At 42.3% G+C, this 19,895-nt stretch overlaps 1 protein-coding gene across 6 annotated transcripts in view; it reads right to left on the reverse strand.

The window, feature by feature from the left end:
• LOC126419247 (PDZ and LIM domain protein 3) overlaps positions 1–19,895 on the reverse strand; it is a 445,696-nt gene that overhangs the window by 41,697 nt on the left and 384,104 nt on the right. For 4 of the 6 annotated variants that reach the window (XM_050086401.1, XM_050086400.1, XM_050086399.1 and 1 more), the window contains exons 5-6: positions 2,314–2,463; positions 1,256–1,312 (exon numbers count right to left, since the gene is read on the reverse strand). In XM_050086401.1, the coding sequence (XP_049942358.1) occupies positions 1,256–1,312; positions 2,314–2,463 (207 nt within the window). The remainder of the gene's footprint in view (positions 1–1,255; positions 1,313–2,313; positions 2,464–19,895) is intronic. The other 2 variants (XM_050086403.1, XM_050086402.1) reach the window with 1 other exon arrangement.

Here is a 19,895-nt window from a genome sequence, read left to right on the forward strand (position 1 = left end):
CATTTATGTAATGGAAGGGCCATCCTTGTGTGTTAACAAGGATATGAGCACAGAAAATAGAACAATAACTATGTTACAATATGATGGTTTCTTTCTGACTGGCTTTCTGTAAATAAATTATTGAATTGAGTGGAAAATAAATGGAGGAAAGGAAATGTATTTTAATGAAGTGTAGTAAAGGAATTAATTGCAGGATGAAAATATGCAGTCTCATCCACTCCCATTTTGGGAGGTCTTTTGAAGGAAGGGATTGAGACAAAGGGGGGTCGTTGGAGAAGGGAAGGAGTGAGAAGAGCATTAAACTCAGCCAAACATGAACTTTCACCTTATGTTCAAATATATAAACCTACAGCAATGCTTAGGTAAACCACAGGCATTCTGTATCATGTAGGTTTTACAATTGTCACTGGTTATTGCATGAAACATGTATTTGTTTGAGCTGTCTCCACTACATGTTGCAAATACAAAACTGCAAATATCTGATAAAACACCAAGGAAAATGTGCCATATGACACATAGAAGACAGACCATTGTGAGCCAGCCACTCTTTCCTAAGTTATTATTCTGGTTGTTACTCTGTTACAGACAGTTACAGATTCCCAGTTACAAGTACTAGAGTAATTGGGTAAGTGAAAATGCAAGAGAGTGAGTGCACTTTTAACTTAGTTTGTATTTTAAGCATTTCTAGTTTTAAGAAATCTGATGTTGACACTTGAAGGTTGACAGCAAACTTGAAATTATTGAAAAGGCCCTTCATTTCATTCTTTAATCACTTAATTCCAGTCTCTAGTGACTGGAATAAAGAGCCTTTCATTTTTAGTTTTATCTGTTTTAATAATCTGTCTCATTTTTTTTAGTTTAGGAGGCTAATAACCTTGATGTTGAACTGTCTCCCCAATAGGGAAATGTGGACACAAAAACACACACACACACACACACACACACACACACACACACACACACACACACACACACACACACACACGCCAGAATGAGCTTAAAATCAAAATATATAAAACCAGAAAGTTTTTGTTTATTAGGAATGTAAATTTGTGGGAAAAAAGGGACAGGAGAAATGTTTCCAATTTTTATGCCTGCGTCTGTGGAAGTTATAGTATGTCCTACTTGTTGCAACAAAATCCTTTTCTCATTTGTAGAAACTACATGTCCATGCATAGAGCTGTCATCTCTGCTCATGTTAGAAGAATAGAATTTATAGTTGTTTTGTTAACAAACACAACCACCCAACACAGACCTGTTTTCCTGCTCCTGCTTCTTCTCCGACGACTTTCTGAATAACAGTATCTGCCACCTGGACAATAAAAACTTGCACTAAGCCCTCACATGAGCAGATTTGGTTATTCTGTGATATGGTATTTGTACTTCAATGTGTGCAGATTCTGACATAAATACAACAACATGATTTGCTGTAAGGTACTCTGTGATTACTATTTGTAACAAGCATAACTGTTATTAAATTTAACTTTCTACTGTGAAATTAGTCATTCTACAGCATTTTGATTTAAGTAAACTAGTTACAGCTTGTTAAATTCACCATAAATATTTTAAAGGCATTTCACTAGTGGCTGAAATTTCGAGAGGACCCTAATTGGCCCATTTTGATCATAGCATTTTTTTATCAAATTATACAAAGTGATTTCCATTAATTTGTATTTGACTAATAATTTGCTGTCAATGGATGTGTACTAATACCTACACAGTTGCATAGAGCTTGCACAAAAAGTATGTTAACAAACACAGTAAGTGGCAAACAATTACTTGAAACTTTATTATAGCAGGTTAAAACCACATTAGACGAAGAACTGTTGCCTTTCACAGGCAAATGCTCTATGCACAGAACTATCCAGGTGCAACTCGCAACCTAATCTTACAGTTTTACTTGCACCAGGCTTTCTCACACTTTCCAAAACTCCACCCAGAAGTTCTCCTTCATAACTGATGGGACTAGCACTCCTGGAAGAAAGGATTTTGTGGAGAAATGGCATAGCCATAGACTAAAGGCCTGTTACCAGAACGAATTTTCACTTTGCAGTTGAATGTGCACAGTGGAATGTGCATTGCTTTGAAATTTGTTATTCTGCTATCTTACTTATGATTTACACTTCACTTGTTGATAAATGCTGCAGTGCTTTCCTTTAATGAAATGCATTATGTTTGCTCATTTCTGTTCTGTAACTATATCCATGTTGGTTATCAACTCACATGCTCTTAAAGTCATATGTCACCACTAACATTGGAGTTGACTTAACATATAATTTCAGCTAGAGAAGAACAATCTTAGTGTATGCTGACCTTCTGCTTCATTAACACTTCCGTTGCAGATGGAGCAGGTGGAGCCCTGAAGTGTGGGTTGGGATGGTGACGCAAATATGACTGAGTCGCGACTGGAGTGTCCTTCTTCACTTTAGCACCAGGCAATACCAATGGCGTTGTGCGGTAGGGCTGAAAAAGAATAACCATTACATTTGTGCTATAAGAACATGGAAAAGAGCTAGCTATTACATGTTGGTGAAATTAAAATCTGTTAATTTAATCCCCAAGTAAGCAGGCAGGTGATATGCTAAAACCTCTGTAAAGGAAGTAGAGTGTCTAACAGATTGTGAACATGATGGTATGGGATATATTTGTAAAATCAACAAAGGATAGTCATTTGATATGTAACTTCTACGAAACAGTGAATCAGATGCTCATACAAAGTTAGTAAGGTTTATTATAATTCCTTCATTTTTTAATATTTAAGAGATGGGCAGATGAATTCAAACTTTATAATGTTTCTTTTAAAGGTAAAACCTGCAACCATCGATGAAAGTATTGAGAAAGTACAAACAACTATTCTCAAGGATGGAAGATTTGAGTAATTTCTCATTGACAACAAAGTAATGTGAACACAATATGGAGGTGAATGAGGTGGGAGAAGAACATTAGTCTTATATTTTTCAAGGAACCATGATGGCAATAATTTTAATTGAAATAGAGAAACCACACAAACCATAGTCGAGTGGGGATTTGAACCCAATGAAGGAAAGGATGGACCATACTTAGTAATGCACTGTGACTTTTAATAATGTGGTTGGTGTGGGTCTACAACAGCAAAGTGTTTAGTACTGCAATGTTCAAATCAACTTTTGTGCTGTAGACAGGTCTACTTCTACTTTCTGAAGTTCCTTCCACCATCTTAAATGTAGAGATACCTTGCTTGGTGACAAAGGTTTTGAAGCAACATAATTAAATGTTTACAAAATAGCTGTTGCCTTAGGCAATCACAAGAATGAGTGTGACATGTTTTATAAGAAAAATTAGGTATGAGAAAGTTTTGTGCAGGATGCACTTGTCAAATCCTGATCAAAAGCTAATGCAAAATGAATTCCGCAGAAACGTTTTAACTATGTTAAAAAGAATACAACTAATTTTGCTTGCTGCCACTTCACTTCATAAATGAAAAAAAAAAAAAAATGGATGGAATGTTTGCAAATCAGAGATCTTCCACTGTAAGACATAATTTCATCTATTGGGGAAGTTATGGCCAGTGCTTCCTAGGATACTAAAGGGATTCATCTTACTGGTTACCTTGGAAAGGGCGAAACAATAACAGATAAGCACTATATATATGTTTTCTGCACAATTAATATGAGAAGAAGTGTGCATTAAAAAATAAATAAAAAATTATCTTACACCTTGACAATGCACCTCGCCATATATATGCATTGCCATTGGGAAAACTGAGTGTTGTGAAATATGCCTTGCTGAAATACTCATTCTGTTCATGAGATATTGTACCATTTGACTTCCTCCTAGTCCCACTTTAAATAAATTGGCAGTTGTCCAACATCCTAAATACATTATCACAACTGAAGATGTGTATTTTGCAGAACTTTTGGGTAAAGAATCTGCTCACTGTATAAATGAACATCTTTCGCTGCAATAAGCTGAGAAATTTGCTCTTTTACCATACACTATAAAACAGGAAGATATTTGCCACAGTCTGAACTCACACTCTTAACAACCAAATCTTTGGCCTTGTCAATCCAATTTCTTATCTTTGTCATTGTTGGAAATTATTGTCATTTATTGATTTTTCACTTGTCAAAACTCATTTTGTGTACCCTTGGGATCGTAATTTAATTAGTGGAGCTTCTGTACATGTGATATCGAAAAAGTTTATTTTTCATTCACTTGAGGGGCTCAAGATGTGATGGAATTCTTTCCTGTTTATGCCACTTAGGCATACTATCTTGTTGAAGATGACTGATTATTGTATGTGCAGTAGTATAGTGTTGCATTTTTTGGGTATAATGAATTTTCTTGAGACGTAAAAGCTTTTGCCCACAAATCAGCCTGGATTTAGAAAGCACCATCCATGAAATACTCAGCTTGCCCTTTCTTTGCACGATATCCTGCAAAACATTGATGAAGGCTACAGGTAGATTCCATGTTTCTAGATTTCCAGAAAGCATTTGACATGGTGGCCCACTGCAGACAGTTAACAAAGGCATGAATGTGTGGAATAGGTTCCCATATATGTGAGTGGCTTGAAGACTTCTTAAGTTATAGAACCCAGTATGTTGTCCTCGATGGCGAGTTTTCGTCAGAGACAAGGGTATTGTGAGGAATGCTGCAGGGGAACGTGACAGGTTTTTTCTTATTCACTATGTACAGACAGGGTGAGCAGCAATGTATGACTGTTTGCTGATGACACTATTGTGTATGGGAAGGTGTCATCATTGAGTGACAGTAGAAGGAGACAAGATGAATTAGACAAAATTTCTTGTTTATGTAATGAGTGGCAGCTTCTTTAAATGTAGAAACATGTAAGTTAATCCAGAGGAATAGGAAAAACAATCCCACAATCTTGGAATACAGTGTGCTGCTTGACATACATCAATTAAATATCTAGGCGTAAAGTTGGAAAGTGATGTAGAGATGGTAGCAGGGATAACTGTAGGAAAATGTGGTTCATCTGTAAAGAAGACTATGTAGAACACTAGTGTGACTATTCTTGACTACTACTTGAGTGTTTGGGATCCCCAACAGTTTGGATTAAGGGAAGATATTGAAGCAATTCAAATGTGAGCAGCTAGATTTGTTACCAGTGGGTTTGGTCAGCATGCAAGTATTATGGAGATACTTTGTGAACTCAAATGGGACTCCCTGGATGAAAGGCAATATTCTTTTTGCAAAAAAACTTTTGAGAAAATTTAGAGACCTGGCATTTGAAGTTGACTGCAGATATGATTCAGCTGTTGCCAATGTACATTTCATGTAAGGACCATGAAGGTAAGATAAGAGAAATCAGGGCTTGTATGGGGGCTTATATATGATCATTTTTTCCTAACTGTATTTATGAATGGAGCAGTAAAGGAAATCGTTGGTACTGGTCCCAGATATCCTCTGCTATGCACCATATGGTGGTTTGTAGAGTATGCATGTAGATGTTGATGTTCTGTTGGTGGTAGTGATAATGAGGATGAGAGGAAGGAAAGGGTGAAACCAAAAGCTGGTACATAGTCTCAAATGAGCATGCAGTGAAGTATCGTATGAACAAAAAAATACACGTGTCACACTCATACAGAATAAGTCTAGTCTGATCAGTGAAAACTTGTGAGTAAGATAGTTTCATGGCAATTGAACAAGGAATGTTTACAGCGACCATCTCAGTAATGCAGATATAAATTATCAAGAAAATTTAATCTGTGCAGTAGGCCTGTACTTCTGGTTGCTTGCTTGCAGTAGATTTCATTATTCTAAGAACATGACATACTCATGGAAGTTTATTTGAAGTATTAGTTACATGTGCGTCCCATTTCCACAGACCCAAAATTTTGTTAGATTTATGTTTTGTAGAAGCAGATGCAGATCCAGCGGGCAGGGGGGGGGGGAGGGGAGGGGGGAGGGCAGCAGAGGGGGGATGTCACACAGATTATGACACCACACTACCCCAATTATGAATATTTTAGTATGTGTTTATGTTTTTACATACATATCAGTTTCCGAATTCCTCAGATAGCTTTTGGAGGATAATGTCACATGAGTACTGAAAATAGCAATGAATTCTAAAAAAATTACAACCTTTGTTTAACACTGGATACTCTTCAGTTGCTTGTGTGAGGGTCTGTCCAAGTGGATGGGCTTTTGCCAGCTGGGAAAAGGCTCTCATTCACAGGCTGACCATACCTGCTCACAACAGCAAATTTAGCTTGATTCATCATCCACATGTATGATTGGCAAGCCACAAGAAGTTGAGTAAGACAAGACAAAAAGGGAAAGACTGTCTACTAAGAAAAAAATAACACAGTGACTTACTTCCCAAATGCAAGCAAAATCAGCTAAAAGAAACAGCATATCTCCCCTATTTGCCCATCTCCCCATTTACACACTTGTAAAGACTAGTCTGCAGGCCTGCATTCACATTAGTAGTTCTAAGTGAAGCATCAGTAACTCTGAGTGCATGCTTTGATATGATATTGTGTGAATTGTGTAACGTATGAGAATGTGAAAGTTGTGATTGTGTTGCTGTTACACTTTGTAATCAGTTGGCTGACTCATGGGTGTCTCAAATTTTTAGAGGAATGCTTTTCGAATGATGTATTTTTCTGAATTGTAAGTTCTTTGAATTTTTGCTGAAGTGGTGTACTGACCATCAGAATTGACAACAAATTATTAATATAATTATTATATTAAAACATTTCATCTGTGTTATTTTTATTAACTTATTATTATTATTGTTGTTGTTGTTGTTGTTGGGATGGTCAATATTCAGGGATATGTCAGGGACAATCATTTGAAGCAAAAAAGTCTAGTAATCAAGTGCTCTAAAATGCATGCCTTACAAGCTTTGAGCATTTCTTCCTTTCGATACGGTGAAGTAAATCTCCTCTACTGCAAGCTCTTTATTTTCCATATTTTGGGAGATGCCAGTATGGGCCAAAACAAGAAAAAAAAAGGTCTAGGAATATGGACCGTAAGGTGCTTACCTCAACAGCTATGAGCACATGTTCATCTTTGCTACTGTTTTTTCTTGTTTTGGTCCATACTACCTCCTCCCAAAATATGGAAAACAATGAGCCTGCAGTAGAAGAGATTCATTTCACACTATCGAAGATAGAGGTGCTCATAGCTCTTTCCACTGGGACGCGCTGTTTACCCTGTTCTTCTGCTGTTATTATTAAAATGCTAGGGATCTGTGGCACATTAAAAATGAGGATGGCGCCAAGTTTTATTCTGGTAGTGGGGGGATGTTGGGGGAGAGGGGTGAAAGACCTTGAGCCTGCATTGTACTATCATACAGTGACCTTAAACTGAACTCAGACTTGTCACAGAATTTTTTCCAGCTAGCTGCATGCGTTTTGGGCCAGATCCAGCGAGTAATACACTAAGAGTTATCATCAGCTGCACCTGCAAGTGTGTGTGTGCGTATTCTCTCAGACAAATAACAGTTGGATGGCGAGAGAAAGCCAGCTGCGAGAATTTCCCCGGTATGCGCGCCGGTGTCACGAAGGACGTGTGCCCGTCGGAGACCGGGCAGCTGAGGCATGGAAGCCGTTCGCAAACGCGTGGGCGGGTGGCGGTGGCGGCAGCGGCGGCGGCGCTAGGTTTTGACAGAGCCGGCTGGGGCCCAGTTGGCGCGCTATCTATAGCTATGGCCGACCCTTATAAGATGGCCGCCAGGCCCAGCAGCTCTAGGATTACAGCTGAGGACTCGGCTCCCACGCAGCTTTGCAATTTACCACGCTAATAAAATATAATCTTCGCCATCTGTAGTGCTTTTCATCGGTGGCTATCAGTGTTTTCTCTTCCTTTTTCAATAAGGAATAAACTCCTACTGCTTAGCGAATTACGAACCGAGAGAGAGAGTACAGTTTAAAATCTCAAACACTGATGTAAAGATCATCGGATGCGAGATGAAATAAGACACTACGAACATAAGTCCGAAAACAAACGCAAGAAGAAAGTCATGTCATGAAACTCTAGAGACCTGAATCAGGAGCATATACGTTGTGAATTAGATTGGATACAGGCTGGCGACAAAAATTAGATACGCAAAACACAGCTTACATAGTAAACAGACCCGAAACTCCGTCCACCATACACTGTGAAGAACGTGTAAGAGTTAATACGCGACTTTAGTGAACTACCATAATCCCGCAGAATCATTTATCAGTTATGTTATTAGCTACTGGCGAGATTCACAAATTCTGATTTACTGAAGAATGCGGTATGTTTACGTTTGCGCTACTATGATAATTATATATCTCAAATTTCCTTTTTAACCCAGTCCACTTTCGATGCAGCTTCGTCTCAGCGTGAGACAAATGTTTCCCGTCTACGGGAAGCAAAGAAGTGATTTTGAGCATCTACGAGTATGTAATACTATATGCTGAAATGCCCTCTTTTTGGTAGTGGAGCATTCTTGCTGTAAGCGAAGCCATAATTTAACAAACGGTAAAACGATACTTATTGCTAGAGAAAATATAGAAGACTTCAGCGATTTGCTATTTCTTGAAAGACTTTAGCTAGTTTGTGGCGGGATGATGTCTAATTTATGTAACTGGATACGTTCGGATAGTTTCACTTCCCTAACAAAGGATTTCTATTTACTTGTACGGTGCGCTATGCAGGTAAATAAATGTCTTATGACTAGGGTCTCCCGTCGAGTAGACCGCTAGCCGCGTGCAAGTCTTTCGAATGACGCCACTTCGGCGACTTGCGCGTCGATGGGGATGAAATGATGATTAGGACAACACAACACCTAGTGCCTGAGCGGAGAAAATCTCCAACCCAGCCGGGAATCGAACCCGGGCCCTGAGAATTGACATTCTGTCTCGCAGACCAATCAGCTACCGGGGGCGGACGCTATGCAGGTGATATTCACGATAAACGTTATTATGGTGAACTTTTCACATCAAATGACAATACTTTATGACCATTCAGAATTGTAACTGTCACAAGGGAAACAAGAAAACCTCCTTGTGACGATTTGATAGCCATAATACTTCCCCTGAACAAAACAACTCGTGCGTGTTTAGGTTGTCAATACTTATTGATTTTGAAGTCATTGTCTCACTGACATCTGCTGAAGACATTATGTTCACGTGGAATCTCAGCCAGAAACCGTAGGCTATTACATTTACGATTTCTTGAAATGAAGTACACAGTACTTTATCTTGGCTGAGGAATCATCGAAAGAGCAGTAACTTCCGGTCTGCATAATGTTAGAAGTATGATTTGGCAGATAATGTTTGTAATCTTATAATTAAACTTTTCATATATGTGGCAGGCACCGCAAATTAACGTTTTCGAAAGCAAATTTCAAAAACGTCTGTATAGGTTTTTTAATTATTTTGGCTTGTCGCATAATTGGTAAATTTCCTAAATTATCCTCTACAGCGTTTCTCGACAGTAATGTCGTCTTTGTTATTACTATTCTGAGGCAAATTACTTTTACGTCTGTTACACTTTCCTGGCGATATGCAACCTGCTACCGTTACAGTAGAGCCATACGGCAGCAATGTCTTCTTCCACGACAACTACATAGCAAATTCAAACAATGAAAAAAGGTCACAGAAATCGGATAGCCCAGTCTGTAGAGCATTAAATTTTTCACCGAAAGGTCCAGGGTTCAAATCCCAGTTCAGACGGTAATTGTATTTCATCGATTTCGCCCCAGATATTAATGTGATGTAGTGACACTATAAATAATTGACAACACGATTTATGGTACAGTTATACGACATTTGCACATGAATTAGGCCTTTTTGTATGTCTAGCAAATGGCGTTACCAACAAGTTGGTCCTGAGTAATTAAAAAAGATTTAGCAACGCACAACATAAAATAAGAAGAAGCAACAGCAGAAAGAAATAATTCTAAAGGAAAGCGTTCATAATATTAGGTTCGCAAGGCAAACTATGGTACAGTGGATCTATGGGGAGGTGCTAGAAAGGTTCAGAGTTTTATCTGTAGTTGATTGTACGATATTTTCTGTCACATATTCGTTCTTTCACCTCTGAAAAGGTTTGTTAATGTGAAAAACGCCAAGCTGCAACATGGTTCGAAGTCCACGTTAAAGTATAAATACCCCTATAACTGGATAACTGGTTGGGCAAGTCATTTCAAAGGTCGGAGGAAGGGAAGAGTACCACCTCCAATAGGATCATGACTAATAAAGCATTATGATGTTGAAACCGACTTTCGAGCCTGCGGATAGCTTTACTTTACCACAGTGCATGTGATATGAGAACAGGTGGGAAATAGTGTGCGTAGAGCGAAAACGAGACATGGTGAAAAGATGAAAGAATATTGGAGGAAGAGAAAAGAGCAAATGAGGTGGAACTGAAATTGGCGTATGGTCCGCAGCTACTCATAATGCAAAGAAAAGAACGATTGGCATTCCCTTACAATCGTCTAGTGGTGTTACTTTCCTGTAGACAACACCGTCGTCAGCAAACAATATGACTGGTCTGATAAATCGTTTACGTATGTTGAGGCAGCAACCTGTCTCGGAGCACTCACAATGTTACTAGTGCTTTCGTTGCTGCTGAACATTCTCCGTGAAGTTCTGTGTTGTACTAATAAGAAGCTCTTCAAGCATTATCTTATCAAAAGTGTCCGAACCCCCCCCCCCCCCCTCCACCCCATGTAACGCGTAATTGACCACTAGATGTCACGAGAAACGGATCGACCAATACAAAAAAGTTGGGGAATATAATGTTGTCAGTAGAGAAACAGTGACAGCAGAATGGTACGGTCAGGAGACCTCAATGATTTCGAATGTGGACCAGTCATTGCATGTCACCTGAGTACCGGTAAGTTCAACCTTCTGAAGGTGCCCAAGTCGACTGTTGATGACATGATTGTGAACTGGGAACCCGAAGGAATAACCACAGCTACATCAAACCAGGCAGCCCTTATGTACTAACAGACAGGGACCACCGAGCATTAGTGAGGGTGGCTGTAAAAATCGCAGTCAGCGGAAGGAATCACTCGCGAGGTCCGAAATGCCGTCAGCAGTCCAGCTGGCACAACGACTATGTGCAGGGAGCTAAAAAGAACGGGATATAATAGTCTAGCAGCTCCTCATAAGCCACACAGTTCTGTAGTCAGACGCTTGAGGTGGTGGAAAGAGTGTTTTGGAGTGATGGATGACACTATACCCCTAGGCAAAGGGATGGGTTTGGCGAATGCCTGGAGAAACGTTACCTGCCATTGAGTGTCGTGTGTGTAGTGCCAGGAGTGAAGTAAGGGGGAGGTGGTACTAGGTGCGCCGGGGTTTTCGTGTTAGGGTCTGGTCCTCTAATTGTAGTTAAGAAAATGCTAAATGCGGAAGGATACGAACATATTTTACAGCAGAGTGCACTGTGTACAATAGAGGAAGAGTTCGGAGACTTTGGTTGATTGTATTAGCACGATAATGCACACTGCCTTGAAGCAACATCAGTGAGGCAGTGGTTTGTGGGCAGTAGAATTCCTTAAATTGACTAGTCTGTCCAGAGTAGCGAAATGAAACTAATGGAACACCTTTGGAATAAGTTAGAACGCAGACTTCACCTGCAGATCCGAGCGTCCAACATTGCTACTTTCTCTGGTTTCGGTTCTTGAGGCAAAATGGGCTCCATTCCCCAACAGCCTTTCAGACACTTCACTGAAAGTGTCTTCAGCAGAGTTCAGGTCGTCATAAAGGCGAGGGGTGGGTACATCCCGTATTAGTGTCCACTAATAGGTGTCCGGATGGTTTTGATCAGATAGTGTATTTGGGAAGATACCTTGTATGATCGTATGTTTATTATCAGCGAGGGCCTTTTAAAGATGTAGAAGGAAACTACCAGTTCAACTGTGTCGACTATTTGCAAGACATTGTGTTTGAAAATAGCTACTACGAGGGCTGATCAACAGAGACTGAGACTGATTTTTTCCTGTAGCTTCCCTGATAATTTCCCATGTGTATCACGAATGTTTGAAAGAGTGAGTTTTCAAGCGTAATGTTCATAGGCGACATCACTCTCGTACCTGTATGTTGGTAGTAATGCTCTGTTCTGTAGATGCTTTCTGCATTTCGCATACCAAACAATGGAGGTGACCCGCGAACAGCACTACGGCGCAATAAAATTCTATTTTCGTTTAAACCATACAGCCATTGAAACTTACGAAAAACTGCAGCAAGCGTACGTTGAAGATGCAATACCTAGTACGAAAGTGTTCAGTTAGTTGAAGGACTTGAAAGAAGGCCGAATTGTACGCTTGGTGTTTCGGCTGCTGCTGTGACTGAAGTCAACATCAATATAGCTGCTGTGATTGACCGAGAGAACAACCTGAGTGAAGTGTTGAGAATTTCGTATTGCAGTGTCTTTAGGATTATGCAAGATCATCTCCGTATGACCCTTGTTTGTTCCAGTTGGGTGTCACGTCTGTTGACCCCCGAACAAAAGGCTGTGCGAATGAAGACAAGCCATGAGGTGCTACCTCTCTTTGTTGATGAAGGCGATGCGTATCTGGAAACTATTATCATCGGTGATGAATCATGGCTGCACCATTACGATCCTGAAGGAAAACTAGCAAGCACAGTGTGGAAACCGTCAGGTTTCTCCAACACCAAAAAAAGGCGAAAGTTGTTCTATTTGCAGGGAAAGTTATGGTAATCACATTTTCTGACTGTCATTGAATGGTTTACTAGGATACCGTCCTCCCTCACGCAACTGTTACAGCAGCATATTACACGTCAGTACTGACTAAACTGAGGAAGCACATTCCAAGGAAACGACCAGAACTTCCTCGGACTGGGTGGCGACTTCATCATGACAATGCTTGGCCCCACATTGCAGACCAAGTTATCGCAGTTTCTGGTTCAATTTATCATTACCTGTGACATCATCCGCCTTGTAGCCCCGATCTTGCACCCTGTGTGTCTTTTTTTATTTCCGTCACTGAAGGCAACGCTTCGATTTGAGAAATCTGCAACAGAGCTCAAGAAAAGTGAGGTGCTTCTCAAGCACCTGACAAAGAATGACCTGCACAGTGTGTTCGAGGTCTGCAGAGGCGCCATAAAAAGCGCAGTCAAGTAGGAAGGGAATACCTTGAAAAAGATCATGCAAACACGGGAATGGAGTAATAAACATCTCAGTCGTTGTTGATCAGCCCTCGTAAGTATGACAGGAGTGGTGTTTCCTGAACCTGTCTTATTGTTTGAGAGAAGCTTCTTGCCCTCGATGATTGTCAGTTTGTCATAATTTGAGTTATTGCGACAAAATTTGAGATCAGTGGGCTAGTGCAGTGTCTCGCTGAATGTACATATTTTCGAAGAGGTATTTTATTCGAATATAATGGTGCACGTGATCTGCCTCTGTACGGTCCGGTCGCAGAAATTGCCGTGTCTGTGTATCAATTCACGTAAACGTCCCCACACGAGATCATCACCCTCTTGCTAGCAACGACGAGCTACCACCTTCTGTATCTTGCCGTCGGCCTGAGGCAGTAGCAAACTATACTCTCTAGGCCAACTGTTCTTTTTATAGTTTTTAAGCACTCGAGAGATATGTTCTGCTAATCATACAAATCTCAGTGTTCTGCGAGGCGCAGTTAGCGTAAGTACTCGGGCTCTGTTGTATGCGAATGCCGTACCCCTGACAAAGTCGGCTGCATCGCAGTACAGTCAAACTGCCGGCGACGGTCTCGCCGCAACTCGATCGCCAGTAATAAACACTGGATCAGCGGAAGAGTCCGCGTCGCGTCCACTGCCGGTAAACATCAAAACATATTTACCGGCAGGCCTACAGGAAGTTCCGCACAACACCAAATCTTCGATGTCGCCCACGCGGCGCCACCACCGCAGAACTATTTTCCTAGACCGGTCACGTGCCGCCTGTGTACCGATCGTTTAAGCTTCCCAGCGCGTTTATAACCAACCGTCCGACGCATAGCCAGAGCTCAAGGTCAATCCTTCACAGACCCAGGCGATCGTTGTAGGCAAAACCAGCCCTTCCTTCCGTCTCCTCGATTTCTATCTCACCATCTACGGCCGTCCTATCAACCTCACCCCCACCTTCAAGTACCTTGGCGTCACCCTTGACCGTCGCCTCACCTGGACCCCCCCCCATCTCTGGACAACCCAAGCCAAGACACGTTCCTGACTACGCCTCATCAAGCACCTTTCTGGCCACACATGGGGTCTGGACCCCTTCACCATCCTCCACACTTATAAATCCCTCATCTGCCCTATCCTCTGCTATGCCCATCCCGCATGGATCTTCCGCCCCTCCTACCTTCTACAAATCCCTTCAAATCCTGGTATGCCAGGCGCTCCACCTCGCCTATCGCATCTGCCTCCCCTCCCCCACGCGGATCCTGTATGACCTAATTCCGTTCCCACACCTCCTCCTTTTCCTCGAACAGATACAGATCCTCTACACCTCCTGCAAACTTGATCCCCCTCACCCGCTTGTCTCTCCCATCCTTCCCCACCCCCGCCTGCTGCTGCGCCTGTACTCCCACTTCCCACCCGCTCTCCATCTCTCCACACTCCAAACCGAAGGTGGCTTCCGTCAACTCCCCATCCCTGATGATGCTCTCATCCCCTCCATTTACCCCTCCTACCTACTTTGATCCTCCCCTTCCTCCCTTTGTGTTTTTCCCCGAGGGCACCCTCTCTCCCTTTTCTCCCTCCCTCCTCTCCCCCTGGGCTTCCCCTACCCTCCCTTCCTTCTTCCCTCCCCCTTCCTTCTCCTCTGCCACTGGCATCTACTCCCTCCCCCTCTCCCTCCTACCCACACCTTTTCCCTATGGCAGGTCCCCGGCTTTGTGCGTGAACAGTGAATATTCGTGTGCCGGAGATCGTCCCCAGTGTTTGTGTGTGTCTTCGTGTTAGTGCTTAAGTGTCTCACCGTTTGTGCTCCACTGCTCACATGTTTAATTTCTGTCTCCTCTGTTTGTGTACAAGTGCTAAACGTTTTTTTATTCGGACAATGCGCCTGTGAACGGCTACATGTATTTATATATGTCTGTGTCCATTTTTTCCCCACCGTGTTTATTTTGTTTTTTCTATGCCTCTTTATATACTATTTGTGTTATCTGTGGCCGAAGAGCGGCATCGATAGGCCGCTGCCGGCCTACCTTAAAGGTGTTCAAATAACAATAAAAGAAAAAAAAAGCCGAGCTCCACTGCTGGACACAAGCCATCTCTAGCAGCGGTCAAGCTGTCCCAGGATGAAGGCACAGCTCTGGCGACCACAGCCCCGTGTAACGCTGCCTGCAGGACATCCCGAGCCGCCTCGCCGTCGCCCGTGCGGTCACCGCTTGTCACCGACTACAGTCTCATTGGAGTCAACTTCTCCGTACGCTCCACGAGCCGCTACGGAGACGCCGTGTGCACTGCGCAGAAGCTGCCGCTCGCTGCACGCCAGGCCTCACCGGACGCTGCCTTTCGTACGTTCTTCGAACCGCTCAACCGTCGCGGGTGCAGCCACCATTCATCGCTGACCACTGCCTCATTGGGACTCGGCATTTCTAGATACCATTAGAAACTTCCTATTCCACTGATCGAACTTAGACGCTGGAGAACTTCCTATTGATCGGATGCAGTGTTAGCTTCAAAAGGCGGACCTTGTCAAGCAGTGACTAGTAATTTCTTGTGTCGAGCAGTGACCGTTAGTTCCTTGCGTAGGCCAGCTCCATTGTTCAGTGACATAATAAAACATCGTTCATCACTAAAGGTGGAGTCTACTATTTCCACTAAGACAGCTAATACAAAGTCTGGTGACATTGTGCTTAGGTGCCACACAGAACCATTCAACTTTGCCGAAACAAAAGTAACTCTCTTTCTTCAAGGTGAGATCAACACTGTAACCACTCTCCACTGCCAGACTGAAAGTCGGCTGATGGCGTTGTGCAAACGTGGCGCGTTAAGAAAAGTATGCAAAAGGAGCAGAGACGATTGGGGAAACAATCTAACGATTATACGGGTCGCAAATGGAAAAATCCAATGACGTACGCGACGCTGACAAAGCGCAAATTGTCATGGCTCGACGTCTAACACACTCTTGTGTGGTGATGCTCGGCCGGCCGTTGTGGCCGAGCGGTTCTAGGCGCTTCAGTCTGGAACTGCGCTCCTGCAACAGTCGCAGGTTCGAATCCTGCCTCGGGCATGGATGTGTGTCATGTCTTTAGGTTAGTTAGGCTTAAGCAGTCCTAAGTTCTAGGGGACTGATGACCTCAGATGTTAAGTCCCATAGTGCTTAGAGCCATTTGAACCGGTTTTTTTTGTGACGCTCGACTTGCAGGTAGTCGGTTCGAAATTTGGTATTTTAGGCTGCCAGAGGGTGAGAAGAGGTGGCGAGAATTTCCTGACCATAGGCTAAACGCAAACTCACTGAGTTGATTAAGAAACCAGTCTGTATTGTCTCAAAGAGTGAGGATGTACCACACTGTTGATGGTGATGGGTTGAGTCCATTACGCTAAGTGGGTTTCGAGAGGATTAGACTATGAGCCTGCACCGTGTATCACCACTTGTGTTCTCTCTCTAGCCGCGCGGTCTAAGGCGCTGCAGTCATAGACTGTGCGGCTAGTCCCGGCGAAGGTACGAGTATTCCCTCAGGCGTGGGTGTGTGTGTTTGTCTTTGGGATAATTTAGGTTAAGTAGTGTGTAAGCTTAGGGACTGATGACCTTAGCAGTTAAGTCCCATAAGATTTCACACACACGTTTTGTTCTCTCTCATCGCCAAGGTGTTTTCTCTCATCGCCAAAGGCAACACAATAACATCGCTACACTCCATACGCATTCAACAGTCACTCTCTCTATACAGTTAAGCAACTGAAAAGTCGTCACGCATGGTAACAAAATGGCGTCCAACTGACATGCTTGTAAGCGGAAGCAAGTCATACAAAACGTCAAAGTAAATACGAGAGCAGAGTGCCAATCGCAGACTTGCTCCATACCGTCCACGGATGCAACAAAGGACTTCAATTTATTATAAAACATTGCATGCATCAATTCCACGAGGAAACGCAGCTATGAAACTAGTCAAAGGTGGTGCAATACTCTTTTAATGGCGTTCCATTTAGATATATCCAGTACCGCATTATTACAGCCATCGTCATCATCAGCGTAGATAAAGGTCACCACCAGATCTCAACGTTAAAAAATATATCGGTTCAACCACTTGTTTATAGTGGTTGAGCCGATATATACAGGGCTATTACAAATGATTTAAGCGTTTTCATAAATTCACTGTAGCTCCATTCATTGACATACGGTCACGACACACTACAGATACGTAGAAAAACTCATAAAGTTTTGTTCGGCTGAAGCCGCACTTCAGGTTTCTGCCGCCAGAGCGCTCGAGAGCACAGTGAGACAAAATGGCGACACGAGCCGAGAAAGCATATGTCGTGCTGGAAATGCACTCACATCAGTCAGTCACAACAGTGCAACGACACTTCAGGACGAAGTTCAACAAAGATCCACCAACTGCTAACTCCATTCGGCGATGGTATGCACAGCTGAAAGCTTCTGGATGCCTCTGTAAGGGGAAATCAACGGGTCGGCCTGCAGTGAGCGAAGAAACGGTTGAACGCGTGAGGGCAAGTTTCACGCGTAGCCCGCGGAAGTCGACGAATAAAGCAAGCAGGGAGCTAAACGTACCACAGCCGACGGTTTGGAAAATCTTACGGAAAAGGCTAAAGCAGAAGCCTTACCGTTTACAATTGCTACAAGCCCTGACACCCGATGACAAAGTCAAACGCTTTGAATTTTCGGCGCGGTTGCAACAGCTCATGGAAGAGGATGCGTTCAGTGCCAAACTTGTTTTCAGTGATGAAGCAACATTTTTTATTAATGGTGAAGTGAACAGACACAATGTGCGAATCTGGGCGGTAGAGAATCCTCACGCATTCGTGCAGCAAATTCGCAATTCACCAAAAGTTAACGTGTTTTGTGCAATCTCACGGTTTAAAGTTTACAGCCCCTTTTTCTTCTGCGAAAAAAACGTTACAGGACACGTGTATCTGGACATGCTGGAAAATTGGCTCATGCCACAACTGGAGACCGACAGCGCCGACTTCATCTTTCAACAGGATGGTGCTCCATCGCACTTCCATCATGATGTTCGGCATTTCTTAAACAGGAGTTTGGAAAACCGATAGATCGGTCGTGGTGGAGATGATGATCAGCAATTCATGTCATGGCCTCCACACTCTCCCGACTTAACCTCATGCGATTTCTTTCTGTGGGGTTATGTGAAGATTCAGTGTTTAAACCTCCTCTACCAAGAAACGTGCCAGTACTGCGAGCTCGCATCAACGATGCTTTCCAACTCATTGATGGGGACATGCTGCGCCGAGTGTGGGAGGAACTTGATAATCGGCTTGATGTCTGCCGAATCACTAAAGGGGCACATATCGAACATTTGTGAATGCCTAAAAAAACTTTGAGTTTTTGTATGTGTGTGCAAAGCATTGTGAAAATATCTCAAATAATAAAGTTATTGTAGAGCTGTGAAATCGCTTCAATCATTTGTAACAACCCTATATTTTTTAACATTGACATTCACAACCACGACCTCTCATCCAGTGTGGATAAAATCAAACCACCAGATCTCTCTATGCATTCTGGTCTTCGGCTGAAAGCATCTTCGTTGATCTCGCATGTTTTCCACAACAATCTGTTTACCTTCGATTTGGCCATCTTGGCGGTCTTTCCTGATCTCTTGAAATCCGGCAGTGTACGTCATTGGTCCGTCCAACATCCGTCTATATGGTTTTATGTCCTATTCGCTACAATTTCAATTTAATTATAGTAGTAATTACGACTTCAACTCGAATTAAGGTGACCATATTTCCTAGATCGAAATTTGGGACACATTAAAAATGTTAATTAAATAGAATAAATGCGAAATATCACTTTAATTTGTTACAAACAGTAAATTAATTTATAATTTATACCTATACATATATAGGTGAAATAAGTATCAAATGTGGGATAAATCGTTTCATAATTTTAAATTTGGAACAAATGCGTATGCAGAATTCGAGACAGAGCTAAAAAAATGAGTCTTGACTGTCCCTAAAGCAATGGGACGATAGGTCACCTAAACTCCAGTATGTCACCTGAACAATTTGTTTGTCTGTCTCTTATAGTAATTCCGAACACGCATCTCTCCATTGCTCATTGGCGAACTGAAGTTTTTCAACGGCTTTCGCGTTGGAAATCCGTGCTTCACTGTCACACAAGTCAGAGTCAAAAACTGATTATACAAAGTGATCGTTAACTTACCGTCACATCGGGTGCTAAGTTTTTGCTGCTCATGCAGGCGTCGTTTTCAGCTCTTCTAAATGCAAATAGTCGTTGACTGCTTCTACTACTTCGTTGTTAATTTGTTTCATTTTGTTCTCGACGTGCTGATCGTATGTTATAAATAGACATTTGATGACAGGCTGAACCACAAGTTTTATTACGCTCTCGTTAAGGCTCCAAGGTTTCGTAAATGTGTACATGAGTACAAGTCCAGTACCAGGATATCACTCACCTCCACGAGGGTAAACAACAAAAAGTTACAACTGGGCTCTAAGGAGAGTTGATGGTGACTTATTTGTTCTCCACTTTATTTAATCCCACCACCGTCAAAAAAGTGACGGTTTCGCACGAAGCCACTAAACGTTGACTTTCCGGAGTTCCTTGAAAATTGGATAATTTAGAACAAACTAAGAGACAAAGATGTAATATCTCTTTAGTTTGCGCTCCCCTCTCCCCCTGACGAATCAAGTCAGTAATTTTGAAATAAATAAGGCTATTAGCAGTGAGTAAATACAGCCTCTGATGACACAGGCAACAATAATAATTCATCTATGGATTCCTTTCTTTTGTATAACTTTTCCCGAAGACGGAGACAAGAA

Source organism: Schistocerca serialis, chromosome 9 (genome assembly GCF_023864345.2).
Source record: "Schistocerca serialis cubense isolate TAMUIC-IGC-003099 chromosome 9, iqSchSeri2.2, whole genome shotgun sequence".
Classification (NCBI taxonomy): Eukaryota; Metazoa; Arthropoda; class Insecta; order Orthoptera; family Acrididae; genus Schistocerca; species Schistocerca serialis.